Below are 17,210 nucleotides of genomic sequence, written 5' to 3'. Positions count from 1 at the left end.
AATAGCTCCAATGTTTTGTTAAGTCATTGTTTACTGTTTTATCATAGATATGGTGTGTTTGTTGCAAAGCTGGAAGAAAGGATTACATAACCAGAATAAGATTCCAGATGAGACCTTAAGTGATAGATTGTTCAGGTTTTTGTAAAAGATGAAAGCCATGTACAATTCTTTATTACACAGTGTTCCCATTTCTGAAATAGTTTCCTTGTATTTCTGTAGATTTTTCATATATGGCAGTTTCTTAAAATGTGTTTTCATTTAATTTTATGTTATGATAATTTTGTAGCATTTATTATTATGTACAGTGGTACCTTGACCTACAAGTGAATTAATGTACGAGTTTTGCGAGGGGGGGGTACGAGTCTTCACTTGGTCGATTTTTTGCTTTGTTACATGAGCAAAAAATTGAGGTACAAGCTCCAGATGCCACTACTACTTAGATGGCATAGTGACAAAAATTAAGATAAAGAAGAAAAAGTAAATATGCATCTTTTCCTTAATCTTATAAAAAGTTATACTTATTATTAGTATTATAAAATATTATACTAACAAGGTCAATGTTTTGGCTGGAAATCAGCTGACGGCAAATACGAGTTTATTTCGCCATATTTAACTCAATTCTGAGTAAATTTTCTTGCTTTTAGTTAGCATAAATAAATTTCTGGGCTCAGCTCGTGTCGGCCTATGAAAGTATCCTTAATATCATTCTTTCTAGGTCAAATTAAGCCTAAAAATTACCAGAGAAAAAACAAAATTAAGAAAATGTCAGTAAAAACTGGAACTCGCTCACTCTTAAAAAGAAGTGTCGGTATGATATAGGGGCGAGTGTGGAACACTACCACGAGACAAACACCAATTAGAACTTCCCTATCAGAATCCCCCCAAGAGAGAGCTATACCAACGGGCGATGCAGCCTCTACTACTACTACTAGAGGACGCCACGGACAGCAGCGCCCCTAGCGGTCATCCTTAAATTTTAGCGCCAGCGACAAGTCGCCATTTTCTTGTGCTCGTGCTTTTCTTGCGAATTATCCGCATCTGTGTCATGGAACGCTCTGCAATCGCCACGGCTAAGTTAAGTAACTCATAAGTAACATTTTACTGTATTTTTGTCTTCCGGGTACCAGTATTTTCCTTTTTGTTTTTATAGGTCATATACGGTTCATCGGTTGTCTCGTGGCGGCCATGCGCCTCGTAAGAATTCCCGGTCCTCCATACTGGGACTTCTTATGCTTATGGGCTTATTTACTTTTTCACATTCATTGTTTACATCGAGTTTTAGCTAGTTCAGCCCTCCTACATTCTCTTAGCTTGGTATTTAGGGCTCTTATTATTATTTTCGGCCCAGCATCCCGGCTCTTGCTCTACATCGGCTATCGCTGGCTTCGAGTAGGCTTCTGTTTCTCGGAACAGTCTGCCTCCTCCTGGGCTTCTTTCTCTTTTACTAAGTGTCTCTTCCCCCTTTTCAATGTATATTATTATTTAGGGTGTTAGGCTAGCCTAGGTGCTTGTTCCACAGTTGGTACAGCTTGGTTCACGTGGCCTACCACGGTTGTGTTGCTCGCGGCCTAGGCCACTTGCGGTCACGTGTCCTATAGCACCTTACCCTGCCCCTTCCCTCCCTCTCTGACGTAGGGAGGAGCTGGGGGACCCCTTGGTTGTCATAACAACCTCATCGCCTTCTCTCACACTCTCGGAGGTGACCGGGGGGTTCCGCCAGCAGGGGGTATAGGGCGACCACTATGAGGTACCGGGTCTCCATACGGGTAGTTGGTGAGGCGGGGAGGAGTAGGCCATCCTCCCCCTTTCCTCGCTCCCGCCGTGTTTCGCGGGACCTCCTCCCCCCCCCGCCCCATTGCTCAGCCACCTCTCTTACGATACGAAAGGAGCCTTCCGTCGCAGCCGGGGCCCCCTTTGGTTATAGAATATTGGCTCCGCTAGCGGGCAGGGTGGGCGCTATGGATGGTCGTTTGCTTGCCTACTATATCCTTATATCTCTCCCCCGCTACCGGAAGGGAGCTTATCCTTACCTACGCACTCTTCTAGTAGACGGGTGGAGAGAAGACGTTTTAATGTTGTTTTAATTTTGTTATTTTAAGGATATATACCCTATTATAAGATATTTTACAATGAATTGTGTGTTATTATATTCATTTTATCAACCATCCCCGCCATTGTCCGTCGTGGTTTCCATTACCACCACTCCTAGTTGGTTGATTCTTGTGCCTCCGCCATTGGCGGAGCCATAGCCTATCTTCCAACCTGGTTACCACACGTATTTTAGCGGGGCTCTGGTTTTATCTAACTTTATCGCTCCGGCACCAGCGGAGCATATGTTAGGCTGTAAGTGTTTACTCTGTACTCATGTACATTTCCACTTACAGGCTACCAACTGCCAGGTCCCGGCCTGTAATGCGACGCTGTATGACCCCTGTGGACATGACGAGTGCAGGTCTCACGCCCCGTGTGCCACGTCGTACAATGAGACGATCGTCTGGCACCCCGAGGCCTGCGCTATATGCTACGACCTGGTCGCTCAGCTGGGAGATGGGGTATGTCCATTATAAGGTTACTTATGATTTTACTAACAACTTCTAGTTCGTAAGTCTGTTAACCCTGTCCGCAATTGGTAGCTAATCCACTTTCTTTCAGGCTAGCGGTGTGAGGGAAGTCGCTCTCGCCACCCTGAAAGCGTGGGTGGGCGGCTTTGGAAAAAACGCCGCCAAGGGCCAGCCCTACATATTAGATAGGAACTTGGCCATCCAGATCTTCCCTGCGGGCAAGTCGACGGGCTACGTCGACCCCTTGGCCGCCGCCCCAGTGATAGCCTCCATCCAGCAAGAACTCCAGCAATCGTTTGGGGTCGTAGCTCCAGGAGTCAGTTCCGGACGTCGCTGCCCTGGACCTGAACCTCGAGCCGATGGGCGGTAGTAAGTGAGGATTTGTTGGTTGAGGTAGGTTTGTCGGGCGCCCAAGGTCTTTCCTTGGGCGCTCCTGGATCTTCTCCTGTCCCTTCTTCTTCTGCCTCTTTCCAAGGCTTTCCGGGATCCGAGATCCCTAGCCGCCCTCCGCTCTCTCGTACCTCCTAAGGAGAAGGGAAAGAGAGAACCGAAGACCTTGTCTAAGACGAACTTCTAGGAAGCGTCGTCTTCGTCTTCTTCGGCCAGGAAGTCGTCGACTTCATACGCCGATGCGGTGAAGGCTAAGCCGAGCTCTTCCCAGTCGAAGAGCTCCAGAAGCAAGGCTTCGAAGGAGAAGGCTCGCGCTACCACCGAGTCGCTGCCCTCTCCCGCCTCCGCTGCCCCCTCTCCGGCTATGCCGGCAGGGGTGGCAAGCACCAGCTCCTCCGTTCCCTCTTCTGTCTCACCAGGAATGATGGAACAGGTAGGAGTGATGGTAGGTTCCCAAATTTCGGCATGGGGAACACGTTTTGAGCAGATGTTCGCGCAATTGTCGAACAGTCTGTCTCAAACTGGACAGACTATCCAGGACCTCTCTAATAGGATGAGAGAGAATGAGGATCGAGTAGCTGGGCTATCTCAGGCTCCTCCCCCAGTCTCCCCTGCATCTAGCACGGGGATTCTCCAACTTCCGCCTTACGACTCCTTACCAGCTTTCTCTATGGAGAATCCATGGAGAGTAGCGGCCTACGCTCCTTTTAAGGACGGGATGATTTCGATCCCGGAGTTTGGTACTCGAAGGATTGAGGACTTCGAGTTCTATCCTCCGGTCTGTCGCAGCCTTTCATGGGGTATGCTAGGCTGACGCCAACAGCTCTTCGAGAGAGGATAAGATCTCGAAGGAGTCAGTTCTCTACAGTAGAGATCACGCACAACGAGAATGGGTTCACTGCCTTGAGGACTGGGAGTGTACTAACACTAGACTCCAGGCCTACAAGAGTCCCTTCACTATTTTCGCAACGAAGAGGAGGTCTCTCTTCCGTTCGCCACGAAATTGGTGGAGAAGGCTCTTCAGGCAGTCCTCAAGGATGAGCCCATTCCACAGTTGAGGGAGTCGGAGTCTACCTCTCCACTCTTCCCCGCCTTCGGAGAGTTATGGGAAAACCTGCCAGCTACATTCACGCTGGGTACTCAAGCCGGACTGCGCCATGGACCAGTTCGGTGAGAAATTACCTAGGCTGCCGGATTCCCTAATCCAGGCAGAGTTCGATGCGCGAACTAGGTTTGGCAGGTCCCTTAACTCTCTTATCGTTACGGAAATGGCTGCACTTTCATACGCTAACGAACCGCTGTTCAAGATTCTGGCGAAATATCACAGGTTACCAGACTGTTCTGTTCAGACGCATTTTTGACTTTCCTTCCAATCCAGGAGGAACTGCCGGAAGCATGTCCTTCAAGAGTGCACTATCAGGCACGAGCCTAATAGACTCTTGGCTGCGAGCATGTGGGGGAGGGATCTCCTTCCCAGAGTCCGCAGTGAACGAAGTCCACCACGAAGCTGCTAGACTCAACCAGAGCCTTAGAGCTAGGTGGGGTATTTCCTCTAAGAGGAAACAGGAATCCGTTCCCACTGCTGGCAAGAAACCAAAGAAGGTGGTAAGAGGTTCCAGCCATATAAAAAAATTTCAGCATCAGCAGCAGTTTGTGCAGGCAGTCCCAGTTACCCAACAGGGACAACCTGCCACATCTAAACAGACCCAGCCTTCCTCCTGGTGCCCCAGCAATCGCAACCTTCTACTTCCTACGCTATCTCGCCTGCCTTTAAACCATGCTTATGAGGCTCAAGGCTACTTCTCAACGAGGGGTAGGGCGAGGGGAGGCTTACTTTCGTCATCGTGGCGCAGGAAGGGGCACAAGGAGTAAGCAGTTCAGAGGAGGGCGTGGTGGCCAAACCGCCCATCAGCAATGAGGCTCCCCAGGTAGGAGGGAGGCTGTTCCTCTTCCGCCACAGGTGGGGGTTCAGCAATTGGGCACAGAGCATAGTGTCCAAAGGATTAGGCTGGAGTTGGATCAAGGATCCTCCCCCAATCAAATCATTTCATCAGATACCGTCAAAGGAATTGATAGATTACGCGGAAGAACTCCTTCAGAAAGGAGCTATTGCGAGAGTCAAACATCTAAAATTTCAAGGGCGCTTATTCAGCGTGCCAAAGAAAGGCTCAACAAAAAGAAGGGTAATCTTAGACTTGTCAAAGCTAAAACTCTTTCATTCGCTGCGACAAGTTCAAGATGCTTACCCTCTCTCAAGTAAGGACCCTACTTCCGCGTGGAGCCGTCACATGCTCCATCGATCTTACAGACGCATACTATCATATCCCTATAGCCAGGCACTTCCGCCCATTCTAGGATTCAGGCTAGGAAATCAGACATTCTCATTCAAAGTTGATGCCCTTCGGTCTGAATGTAGCCCCCAGGGTATTCACAAAGATAGCAGAAGTGGTTGTACAACAATTGAGAGCTCAGGGAATCATGGTAGCGGCATACCTCGACGATTGGTTGATCTGGGCGCCAACAGTCGAGGAATGTCTCGAAGCTAACCAAAAAGGTAGTTCACTTTCTGGAACATCTGGGGTTCCAGATAAACAAACGAAATCCAGACTTACCCCGGAATCTCGTTTTCAGTGGCTAGGAATCCAATGGGATTTGTCTTCCCACAATCTATCAATTCCAGTGGCCAAACGGAAGGAAATAGCAAAATCTGTCAGGCAATTCCTCAAATGCAAACAGACATCAAGAAGAAACCAGGAGAGAATCCTAGGGGTCTCTTCAGTTTGCTTCGGTAACAGATATCCTTCTGAAAGCAAGGCTGAAAGATATAAAATCGAATTTGGCGGTCAAGAGCAAACTCCAAATATCGAGACAAGTTGTCAGTAATTCCTCAGATCCTCCGCAACCAACTACGGCCGTTGGTCAAAAGTAAAGAACTTAGCCAAGAAGGTTCCCCTTCAATATCCCCTCCCAGTGTTAACCATTCACACGGATGCTTCCCTGTCCGGGTGGGGGGGATACTCCCAGTTCAAACAGGTTCAGGGGACTTGGTCAGTTCAATTCGCCAGCTCCACATAAACGTGTTGGAAGCAATGGCAGTATTTCTTACTCTGAAGAGACTGCTTCCCCCGAAGAAGTCTCATCTAAGGCTAGTTTTGGACAGTGCAGTAGTAGTTCACTGCATCAACAGAGGAGGGTCCAAATCCAAGCATGTGAACCATGTCATGATAGCCATCTTTGCATTAGCAAACAAACACAAATGGCACCTGTCTGCCACTCACCTGCAGGAGTAAGAAATTGGATAGCAGACGCCCTGGTCCCGAGTCAGTTCCTCTGGAATCAGAGTGGTCTCTGGACGTCGGGTCATTCCAGTGGGTAAGCCGGAGAGTCCCAGGTCTCCAGGTGATCTCTTCGCCTCACAAGCGAACCACAAGCTCCCTTGCTATGTGGCCCCCAACCTGGACCCTCTGGCTTATGCCACGGACGCCCTGTCGTTGGATTGGAATCAGTGGAGGAGAATTTATGTTTTTTCCTCCAGTGAATCTGCTCTTGAAGGTCCTGGACAAACTAAGGTCCTTCAAAGGGATAGTAGCTCTGATGCACCGGATTGGCCCAAGAGCAACTGGTATCCTCTTCTTTTGGAATTGGGTCTCCGACCTCAACGGATCCCCAATCCCAAACTGTCACAATCAGTACAAATGAGGACTGTGTTCGCTTCCTCAAGAACTCTCCAGACCCTAACTTTATGGACTTCATGAAGTTTGCGGCTAATAAAGATGCTGACATTGATCCACAGAACATTCTCTTCCTAGAATCAGATAAGAGAGAGTCAACCATTAGACAATATGACTCAGCTGTTAAAAAATTAGCATCTTTCCTGAGAGAATCGAACACCACAACCATGACAGTTAATTTGGCTATATCCTTTTTCAGATCCTGTTTGAAAAAGGTTTTAGCAGTTAGCACGATTACCACTCACAAATCGGCTTTGAAGAAAATCTTTCAAAGTAAGGTTTTGTTTTTCAGATAGATTTGACTGAATCTTATTTCACAATCTATCCCTAAAGCCTGTGCTAGACTTGAGACTTCTCAGAGGCCTACTACAGTGTCATGGTTCTTAAATGATGTCCTCAAACTAGCTTCAGATACTGACACTCATCTTGTACGTTCATTATGCTCCTGAGGAAGACATTATTCTTACTAAGCCTAGCCTCAGGAGCTGAATTTCAGAACTGTCGGCTCTATCCAGGGATGCGGGTCATGTGGAGTTCTCCCATCAGGAGAAGTTCTACTTCGCCAGGATCGTAGCATTTTTAGCCAAAAATGAAGATCCTCTTGCAAGGTGGGCCCCTTGGAAGGTTATCCCACTTCCACAGGATCCTTCTCTCTGCCCAGTATCACTCTTAGAGCCTTTCTTTCTCGTACTTCTTCTAGATCCTCAGGTGCTCTCTTTATGAGAGAAAAAGGTGGTACTTTATCAGTTAAAGGTATTAGACAGCAAATCCTTTACTTCATTAAACAAGCCAACCCTGAGTCATTCCCAAAAGCACATGATATCAGGGGAGTAGCCACCTCAATTAATTATTTCCAACATATGAACTTTGAGGATCTTAAGAAGTATACTGGATGGAAATCCCCGACAGTCTTTAAACGGCATTATTTAAAGTCCTTGGAATCTTTAAAGTTTCAGCAGTAGCAGCAGGAAACATAGTTTCCCCTGATACTGTTTAGTAGTTGTAGTATTGATCCAGGTCTCCTTTCTACCTACTTCAACAACATGCCTCAACCTATCGTCAGGCTACTCAACATCATAGCCTTAGCCGTTGTATCATATAGTGGATTGTCCCTTATTTTTTTGCTAGGGACAACCACCCTTGTACTGATATGTACTTCAGTGTTCCTACCCTTATTTTTTTGCTAGGTAGGACACAAATATGTTTGTATATTTCACCAATTGGGTTTGTGATGAGCTTCAGTCACAATGTGTTTGTATATATTTGAATTAATTGTGTTAATGATGGATTTGAGTGTACCTATCCTTATTTTTATGCTAGGGTAGGACACATGTATGTATATATTTGTAATCATATTCTAATTAAGTAAATCCCAACGTTTCCTTATTTACATGCATATCTGTAATTTTTAATTATCTACCATTTAAGTACTTTAAGTTACTAACATTCTGTTATTTGATTATTGTAATAAGTTAGTTTAAGTGCTTAATTTGTATGCTGTATTTGATTTACTTATATTATATCCATCATTTTAAACTGTTTTTCATTATTCCTTTTCCATCTTGTCTGTCTGGTACTCTTTCATAGGCCGACACGAGCTGAGCCCAGAAAAGGGATTTTGACGAAGGAAAAATCTATTCTGGGTGATTGGCTCGTGTCGCCCTATGAAACCCATCCCCTTTTTATGGTTTGTTTTCCCTTTTCCCCCCCTTGCAGGACAAGATGTATTTATGTTTATTTAAGGATGACCGACGCTAGGGGCGCTGCTGTCCGTGGCGTCTCTAGTAGTAGAGTTAGTAGAGGCGCATCGCCGTTGGTATCAGCTCTCTCTTGGGGGGATTCTGATAGGGAAGTTCTAATTGGTGTTTGTCTGTGTAGTGTTCCACACTCGCCCCTATATCATACCGACACTTCTTTTTAAGAGTGAGCGAGTCAGTTTTACTGACATTTTCTTAATTTTGTTTTTCTCTGGTAATTTTGTAGGCTAATTTTACCTAGAAAGAATGATATTAAGGATACTTTCATAGGGCGACACGAGCCAATCACCCAGAAATAGATTTTTCCTTCGTCAAAATCCCTTATCTAGATACTTGACTTATATGAGACTAGGTAATTTTTTGTATAGACAATGTTTTTTGTTTTTAAGGCAAAATATGACCTGAATACAACTTGTTGTGATTGTGAACTAAATTATTTTTTTCGTTAACAGATTATGTTGGTGGCATGTTTGAGTAAAAAAATTACATGATTCCGATCGCTATTTTCACGTCAGTATTCCATCTTTTATTGATCTTTTATTGGTGTGAAAAACAACAGTAAAATGTGTTCTTTCAAGCGCATCAAGTAGTTTTGATTTTAAAATTATTTTTCTCTCAATTTTATCTAGGGTTGTGTTTAATGGCATAAATTTACAGGAATTTTTGCCTTGTTGCCGATGCACAATAAGTCATTGGCAGCTTGAACAGGTTTATCAGCTTCAGCTACAACTTGGTTTAAATTTATCAGTATATTTCCTTGTTGATCTTTGATCTATAGCAAATAAAGTTATTACATGAAATGATCTCAGTCCTTTCTACATAAGGTCATTTATTACATAGCTACGTTAATTTTTTACTATTGTACAGTGGTTGAAATACAAGCCAAACAGATTTTGTTGTTATCCAATTCGGTTGTACGTAGCAAAATAAGTTGTTTCAAGTTCGGTTGTTCTTGGCTGTACACATTTACGCAACAAATATAACATTAAAAAATACTTTAATGATTTTTATTTGATGTTTTTGAACTTATTTAAATAGAATATGGGATGAAGTTAAGCTATTGTAGTTTGGTTTCTCGTAAAAAACGGATCATCGTAAGCCGAATTATCATAACTTGAACACTACCTGTACACGGTATGAGATCTTATTATATCTTGACATACTCTTTCTATTATGTTTTTATAATATATTTGTTATTTAGATATGTATTCCCTTATTTAATAACATGAAACATAAAAAAAAGGGGTGGCATTTTGAGTGTTGGAACAGAATAAGGGGATTTTAAGTATTTTCAATGGGGAAAATTGATTTGACGTGCGAGTAAATTGAACTGCGAGCTTGGCCAAGGAACGAATTAAACTCATAGGTCAAGGTGCCACTGTACTACTTTGGATAAGCCACATTTTTTGCTTTTAGCTATAAAATAAAGCTTGCCTCGATGCCATTTTTATAGTTTTTATTTTGTATGAACAAAAAAAATATGTTGTAGTATCTGTATTTGTGGATCACATTTAGTATGGTAATGTCATCTTGCACTATAATTGGAAATTTGGTTAAAGAAAATGTATACCACGTAGGTAATAAATAATATTGTATATTTTATGATCAGTATTCTCATTTTATGTCTTGATTATCAGGTTGGTAACATAAAAATATTTGATTGGTAGAATATTGCTATGTACGTACTAGGATTTCAAATGAATCCAATGTACATATTTGTCTCAGCATTGATTAGTTCAGTCGAGAATGGACACTTAATGCTTCATCTGGAGTTTAATTGATATTCATTGATACATTAGCAAGGGTAAAGACTTTTCATGCTAACATAGTAATATAACCGATTTCCTAAGGATTGCTTTGTTATTTTTTGATGTTAATGGTTATTCAGTACAAGAAAATATGATAGTCCTGTGTTTTTATGGACAAATATATTCAGTGGACCCCCCGTATTCGTGTTCTCCGGATTCATGGACTCACACATTCACGGATTTCTCCCGGGAACATTTCCCTGCATTATTCACGGATAATTCACTGATTCGCAGTATTTTTCTATGAGAAATATCCACAAATCCTGTTTTTATTATCAGTTTTCATAATAAAATGCATTTTTTTTGTGTGATAAAACTATTAAAACAACCAGGTGTGAAAATTTTTAGGGGTGGGTTTTCTTGAGTTTAAGCATTTTTATAGGGGTTCCAACTATTTGCGGGTTCTAACTATTCTCTGGGGGGGGTTCTGGTACGCATCCCTGCAAATATGGGGGGGCCACTGTAATGCTGTGCATAAGAACTGAAATTTCACCAAGTTACTGAAATAGAGGTTAAGGGAAGTTCGTTTACTAAAATAGAGGTTATATCATGGGAAGTTCATAATGTAATTTCCTAAAGTTTATACTTCTTAAATTTTAACTTATCTATACAGGGTGAGGATTATACTATTTTTAGACAAATTCTATAAAGTTTTAAAGATTTACTCATTCTTACATAGTAGTACCCATTATACTTTTCTGGGATAGCATAAGTAATCTAGTATTTACTTTATGATTCGCTGTATATACCCTTTATGAGAAAAAAATTGCAATAAGATGTTCCTTACAGTTTTTATGCTTACTTTAACCCGTGCAAAAGTGAAACTGAAGTTCAGTCAAATTCATTAATGGTTTTCATGCAGCACTGTTATAGATTTTGCAGGACTATCACATTTTTTTTAGAATTAAGTACATACTACATGTTCCATACTAACATCAGTTTTTGTCCTAATGGTTATTTTAACTACTTTTAGGTGCTGCTGTGGAGTATTATCCTTTAATGTGTAAATTCGACTTACGTAATGTTTTTTGTATTATTAACTCTCTGTGGTTTTAAACACTAATCCATATCATTAGCATTCCTTGACAATGGATTCTCCATCTTGCTTGGACAGATTTGATTTAACCTTCAATTTTGTTGCTTTTATTTCAGTTGTATCTTTCATAGCTGGTGAGTGGTTGTGTTTATTTGTAATTATTATGATTAAAATTGTAAGTACTACTATATGTTTCAAGTAGTTTGCTGCATGCAAAGTGCATCCCTGTATCTGATGTTACTTAATAGAAACTGAGACTGTTCATTTCACTTCTACATATGTGTAGCTTAGTGATCTTTAAAAATGAGTATTCGTGTCCAGAATTATGTTTGTCTACTTTGTTTTAAAGAGCAAGCATTAATCTATACATTTTAAAGACTAGCATTAATCTATACAGTATATCTTTCCTCTTATATACTGTAGTTTTTGTTCATATGTTTATGGTGTAGTGTTTGCATAATGTTTACTAATTTTAATGGTTGAGTAGTAATGAAAGTTTATAATGTGTAAAGGAAATGGCATTGTCATTCCTTTCAGACTATAGTCAACCCATGTAGTTTTTCATCTGTAGGTGATCACTTAGAATAGAAATTCATTATGGTTTTACAAACCTGTTACATATGGTGAACCCTCTCTGTAACCAAAAAATTTCTCTGGTACTTCAGTCCCTCTTAAGAAGACAAAATTGAAGGAAAAAATTTATATTCGGCCAGTAATATTGCACAAATGTAAATGAATCTTACGAGCAAATTTAGCTATAAGTCTTGTTTTTAATGTTTTAGAAATCTATGGACTTGTATATTAATGTTTATTAGCAATTATAACACACAGGAGCTTGTGCAAATTTGTTATGATTGTATAGATATACACAAAGGTATGATACTGACTTATTGTACTTTCATTATTTGTGCATCTATGAGACCATTAGCTGTTAAATTTCCAGACATTTCAGCAAATTGTGATGCATTGAAGACTGGCTTTATTCATTATATAGCACTGTATTTTTCATTCATTATCTTTGTGATCTATGTAATTTGCTTGTGCATCTAGGCGAACCAAAACATTTTTGGAGAGTTCTCTAGAGATAGATGGAAGACAACCAGATTGAATTGTTCCCCATCCCCCTCTCTCTTCTTGCATGATAATTATGAAAGAAAGTCACCTTGTACTGGATTTTTTTTTTCAAAGAAGAAATGGAGTTAGTTTTCCTTGAATTTTAGAGTTAAGCTTGCATGTGTGGCATTCTTTGTATTTTTAAAGATTTTGGTCATTTTGGTGTTAAAGAATGGTTGGCTAGTGTTAAACCTACTTGTCTCGTGATTTAGTGTTAACTATAGGTTTTGCTCATTGTCTTAGGGTGGGGTTGCCAAGTACAGTAATATGTAATTGCATTCAATAAGTTAAAGTTTTCCTTTTATTTTGTCATACTGTAATTACTTACGTATTTACTTATTGGTAAATGAACCTGTTCCAGTCAAGGTAGTTTGTTAATTTCTTTTAGTATACTTTGTTCCTTATGTTTTTGCTTTTCAAAGTGCATGGCTTTTCTGGATTTGGCTAATAAGTGTACTAGATACTCCATGTATTGCAGTACTGATAGTTAACCATCAGTCACTAATCCAGTTCCGTTCCATCAGCAGTTCAGCACTAATCTCAGCTAACAGAATTTTAACTTTCCCATGGTCATCACACCAACCTGCTGCTATTGTTTGTTGGTGCTACTTCCTAAATAAGCATTGTTGGCATCACTTGCAAACATAGGAAAGCCATTCCAGTTTAATGTAACCTGCATACTTATAGCTCTAGCATGACTCCATTGTATGAAGGAAATGCTTCTCATGTAAATTGCAGACACAATACATTGCCCATGAGAGATAACATTGAACTTCTGAAAAAACTTGACTGTTAGAAGCCTGTGTGAATTATACAGCATTTCTCAGTTTGTGACATAAAGAAGCGGGAAAAAATTACCTGGTTTCTCTGCTAACAGTGATTCAAATAATCAGATGTGACAAAGGAAAACAATGAAGGATATGAAAGGCTCAAAACTAGATTAGGTTCTGGTGAAGTGGTCTAGGCTATTTGTAAGTGATGTTGAGAGAGATGTGCATTTTCTTGATTGCTCAATAGCAGTAAACAGCAATATTCAGTTGATGGAAAACAAGGAAAATAAAAAAAGCTCAATTATTGGTTGTTGAAATGAACTTGAAATCAGTAAAAAAAAATAATAGATGTGTAAGTCAGTGCCTTAGTGCTTGGCTTGATAGCCTAAATTTCATAAATTAATGATTAGAAGAAGCCCTTATCAGTTATGCATTAGTTGTAGGGTTTTCCTGATCTCACCTGCCTTACCTTTCGAGGGAACGCTGGCAGAGCATTGAGGTTTGTGTTTCAAAAAAGTTTCATAAAAGGCTCCCTAAGAACACTACAGCAGAAGTCCTCTGACATGTGTTAAGAATTCTCCTTCATTGGAAGAGGCAGTGTTTGGGTTGAAGGTTCATGCACAGTGCAAACCCTTCCTCTACTCTTCCTCTTTTGATTGGGCTTTTGCAAACAAGTTCTCGCCCCACAGTCACTCTATGTCCCTCTGCTTTCCCTGTCATAACCAGTGCTGCTTGTGCAGAAGCAGAGGCATAAAGAAAGCAATTTGAGTACCATTTGATGAGCCCCGTGACGCAGTCCCTAAATAGAGGAGAAAGTGTTAGCTGTCATTCACTGAACCAGTGCCGGTTACATTTGAGGCACAGACCCACAGAGTGGGGCTTTGTTCGCAACTGAACTCGGTTATGCTCCATAGAATTTTGAAGGAGTGACCTACATAACCTGATTCCCCCTTCTTAAAAGTCAGGAATTGCTGCAATGACCAAATCCAGAACAGAACAGCTTTGATGACTGGAATAATGACCAGAATGGCTGTAATGACCAGAACAGCATCAGTGCTTCCTGACCTCTTTTGTGACCTGTGTTATGAGACGATTGGAAGCTAGCCAGAACTGCTCTCTCATTGCCAGAGCTGCATCCAATACCACTTTAAGGACCAGAACTGGTTTTCATGAACAATGCTGCACCAATAACTAGAGCTGCAACCAGAACCCATCCAACTTTCATGGCCAGAGTTGCTCCAAAAACTATAGACTTATGACAAGAGCCACTCAAGCTTCCATGACCAGAACCACTCTGATGACCATAATTGAAATCAGAACCACTTCATCTTTCATGAACAGTGCAACTTTAATGACTAGAGGTTCTCTTGCATCTAGAGCTGCTTTAATAAAAATGGAACTAGCCACTTCTTTGGAAGGACATATCAGTAATAAGTCTTTGAAGCACATGGTGCTTCTGTCAGATTGGAGAAAGTATGTGTGCCCAATGCAGTATCAGAAACCATAATAGTACAGATATTAGTAAAGGCAGTGGCAACTGTAAAGGGCCTTTGGACTCAAGTGTTGACTTGTTTCAGTTCTCCTTCTCACTCCTCACTCCGTGAAAGGTTTTCTGATGTTCATAAGGATTTTAAGACTTGAAGGCAGAGCAGTTGGTCTTCAACAAGCCAGTTACTTGCAGAGCCACCAACTGCTGATGGCTTTTTCTTCATTTAGCATTCTCCTCCTCAATCATCTTGGAATGATTCCTTTAGAGATGAGCATTATTGAATGCTTAAGAAGTCTCTTTAAGAGAAAGAGTAGTATTGATGCCCTTCTGCAAATAGAGGAGCTTGCAATCTTGGATAGACTTTGCCAGAATGCATAGATGTAAGTTGAAGAAAATTAATGTTATATTGCAAGAAAAAATTGTTTTTTTATATGAGCTTAAAAGGATTTCATGTTCTGGAGGCCACCTGAGAAGATGACAAGATTTCGGAAGCTCAGGGGCTGACCAACATGGTTGTCTTTGGTGATACATACCTTAAACTGAATTCATGCAATCATCAGTTCAGGGTGATAGGTAAAGCCAAGGAAGTTGGTCTTGGGAGCCAAATATCAACTCCTGCAGAATAAAAGTTGAATTGAATATGTAAAGTGTTAAGTCATTAGGGAAACAGTAACATGTTAGAGTAAAGAAAGGCAGTGACATCTTATTTAATTATTTGTGGATATGACCCTCATAAGTAATCCAATAGGTTAATATGTTTAAATAGGTTTCCGTAAAGTAAAGAGAAGAAATAAGAATAACTGTTAAATGGCTTCTTCTAACCAATCATATTTAACAATTGCTACTGCCTATGTTTGCTCACATAACTGGTATTGAATCTCATGTCATACTGTACTAATGTTTAATATCAAACAAGTTTATACACTTGAAGACTGTAGAATGTTCACACAAGCATTGAAGTTGTATGTTGAACATGTTGAATGCATGTATTTTGTATTTTACAGCAGTGTTTGACTTATGAAGGTCATTTTGCATCTTTCTGGTATTTACTGTGATGATAGAAAAGAATGAAAGTTAATTGATCAAACTGATTTATATAACTAACTTGTAGCATTGTATTAAGAAACTAAAGATTTAGCATACATATTTTTTAAATAACGTTTTTTAATACTGTTGGTGAACGATTTCATGAAAATAAAAAAAAGTATACATACGTAGATGCTTGCTTATTGAAGAATGAAAAAAAAAAAAATCTTGTTATTATTGTAAATTAATATTTTTATGTTATTACTTTGCCATACACAAATACACCCATGTATTTTACAAATGACTCAATTTGTCAGCAGTGGTTGACAGGTTAATAACTAATGCTGTAGGTAATCTTGACAGAATGTAAGAATTGCACCTATGAAATCACAGTACACATACTAATGTGTGACTTTGGAATATAAATAGATAAAAAAGCTGTAGCCTAGCATATTAGCGTACAGAGCATACTTCTATATGGTTGATAGTAAAGTAACCATTTTGATCTGGCATTGTATATATTTTAGAACTGATATTAAAATGATGCTCTTCTTGTTCATCCATTTTACGTATTCTATCTTGCTGTCTACACCAGCTCTGTGGCAGTTGCCTCTCCCTCTATCACTTCTTGTATTCCATCCATGCATTTTGCTCTGTCTGCTTATTACCTTCCTACCTTTAATTTTTTCTGTCAGACATAATATCCTATCTTAATAGTTGTGTATAAACTTTATACTGAAATTTTCCCTTTTTGTTTACTCTTCCCAAAACTTCTTTTCACTTGTTACTTTTCACCCATAGTAAGCTGAACTTTCTTCATCCACATGGTTGCAGTTTTCTGTCTGTTTGATCTTCATAATTATCTGTTTTACATCTTCACTGCAAAATTTACCAAATGTTTGCTTTTTCTAAAGTACTTTATTGCCTTGTTGATATGGGAAAAGCACACATTTGTTTAGTTTTATTCCATTCCATTCCAGTGTGTTACATGCTCTCCAGTTCACACACTTGATTTCCATATTACATTGGACATACAATGTTACCCACATAACTAGGAAGCAAAATTGGTCTACTTATTTCAGTATTTTTCTGCCAATATTTGACATGTAATTTGTTCATGGCAGTTTTTTCACAAGCATACCCCACATTAATACTTGGTTTTCTTATATCACATGCTTATTCACCCCTTGTAGAAAGCTTTGCAGCTTTTCTACTTAATCTGATTCAGCAATCAGTAGTGTTGCCAGTGTCCTGATGTAGACACTTGGACCACCCACGACTTTTATGAAATGCTTTAGCTCTTGGTTTTTCTTGGACTTTTTGTAGCTTTCTACTAGATGTTATGAACAAATTGTAAAGAAAATTGTCTGGTAGAACTACTGCTTGAGATATATTGTTTAGGAGAGTATGTTTGCATATGGTAGTATTTGTTAGTGATTTACTTGCCCTATGAAAGCAGTTTCCAAAAGCTGAGGTTCATCAATCCTTAATTGCTTGCTGTTTGTTATTCTGATCCCTGGAATTAAATT

General features: G+C 40.3%; 1 protein-coding gene across 4 annotated transcripts in view; it reads left to right on the top strand.

Moving 5' to 3' along the window:
• Positions 1-17,210, top strand: part of LOC135216859 (DCC-interacting protein 13-alpha-like) — a 230,815-nt gene that overhangs the window by 200,213 nt on the left and 13,392 nt on the right. For 3 of the 4 annotated variants that reach the window (XM_064252373.1, XM_064252372.1, XM_064252370.1), the window contains one exon: positions 11,400-11,417. The exons of the other annotated variant lie outside the window; for it this stretch is intronic. In XM_064252373.1, coding sequence (XP_064108443.1) covers positions 11,400-11,417 — 18 coding nt within the window. The remainder of the gene's footprint in view (positions 1-11,399; positions 11,418-17,210) is intronic. 4 annotated transcript variants of the gene reach the window in all.

The sequence above is a fragment of the Macrobrachium nipponense genome, chromosome 6, assembly GCF_015104395.2.
Source record: "Macrobrachium nipponense isolate FS-2020 chromosome 6, ASM1510439v2, whole genome shotgun sequence".
In the NCBI taxonomy this organism is placed as follows: domain Eukaryota; kingdom Metazoa; phylum Arthropoda; class Malacostraca; order Decapoda; family Palaemonidae; genus Macrobrachium; species Macrobrachium nipponense.
The sequence above is the reverse complement of the archived record's forward strand: the minus strand, read 5'-3'. Positions and strand labels throughout refer to the sequence as shown.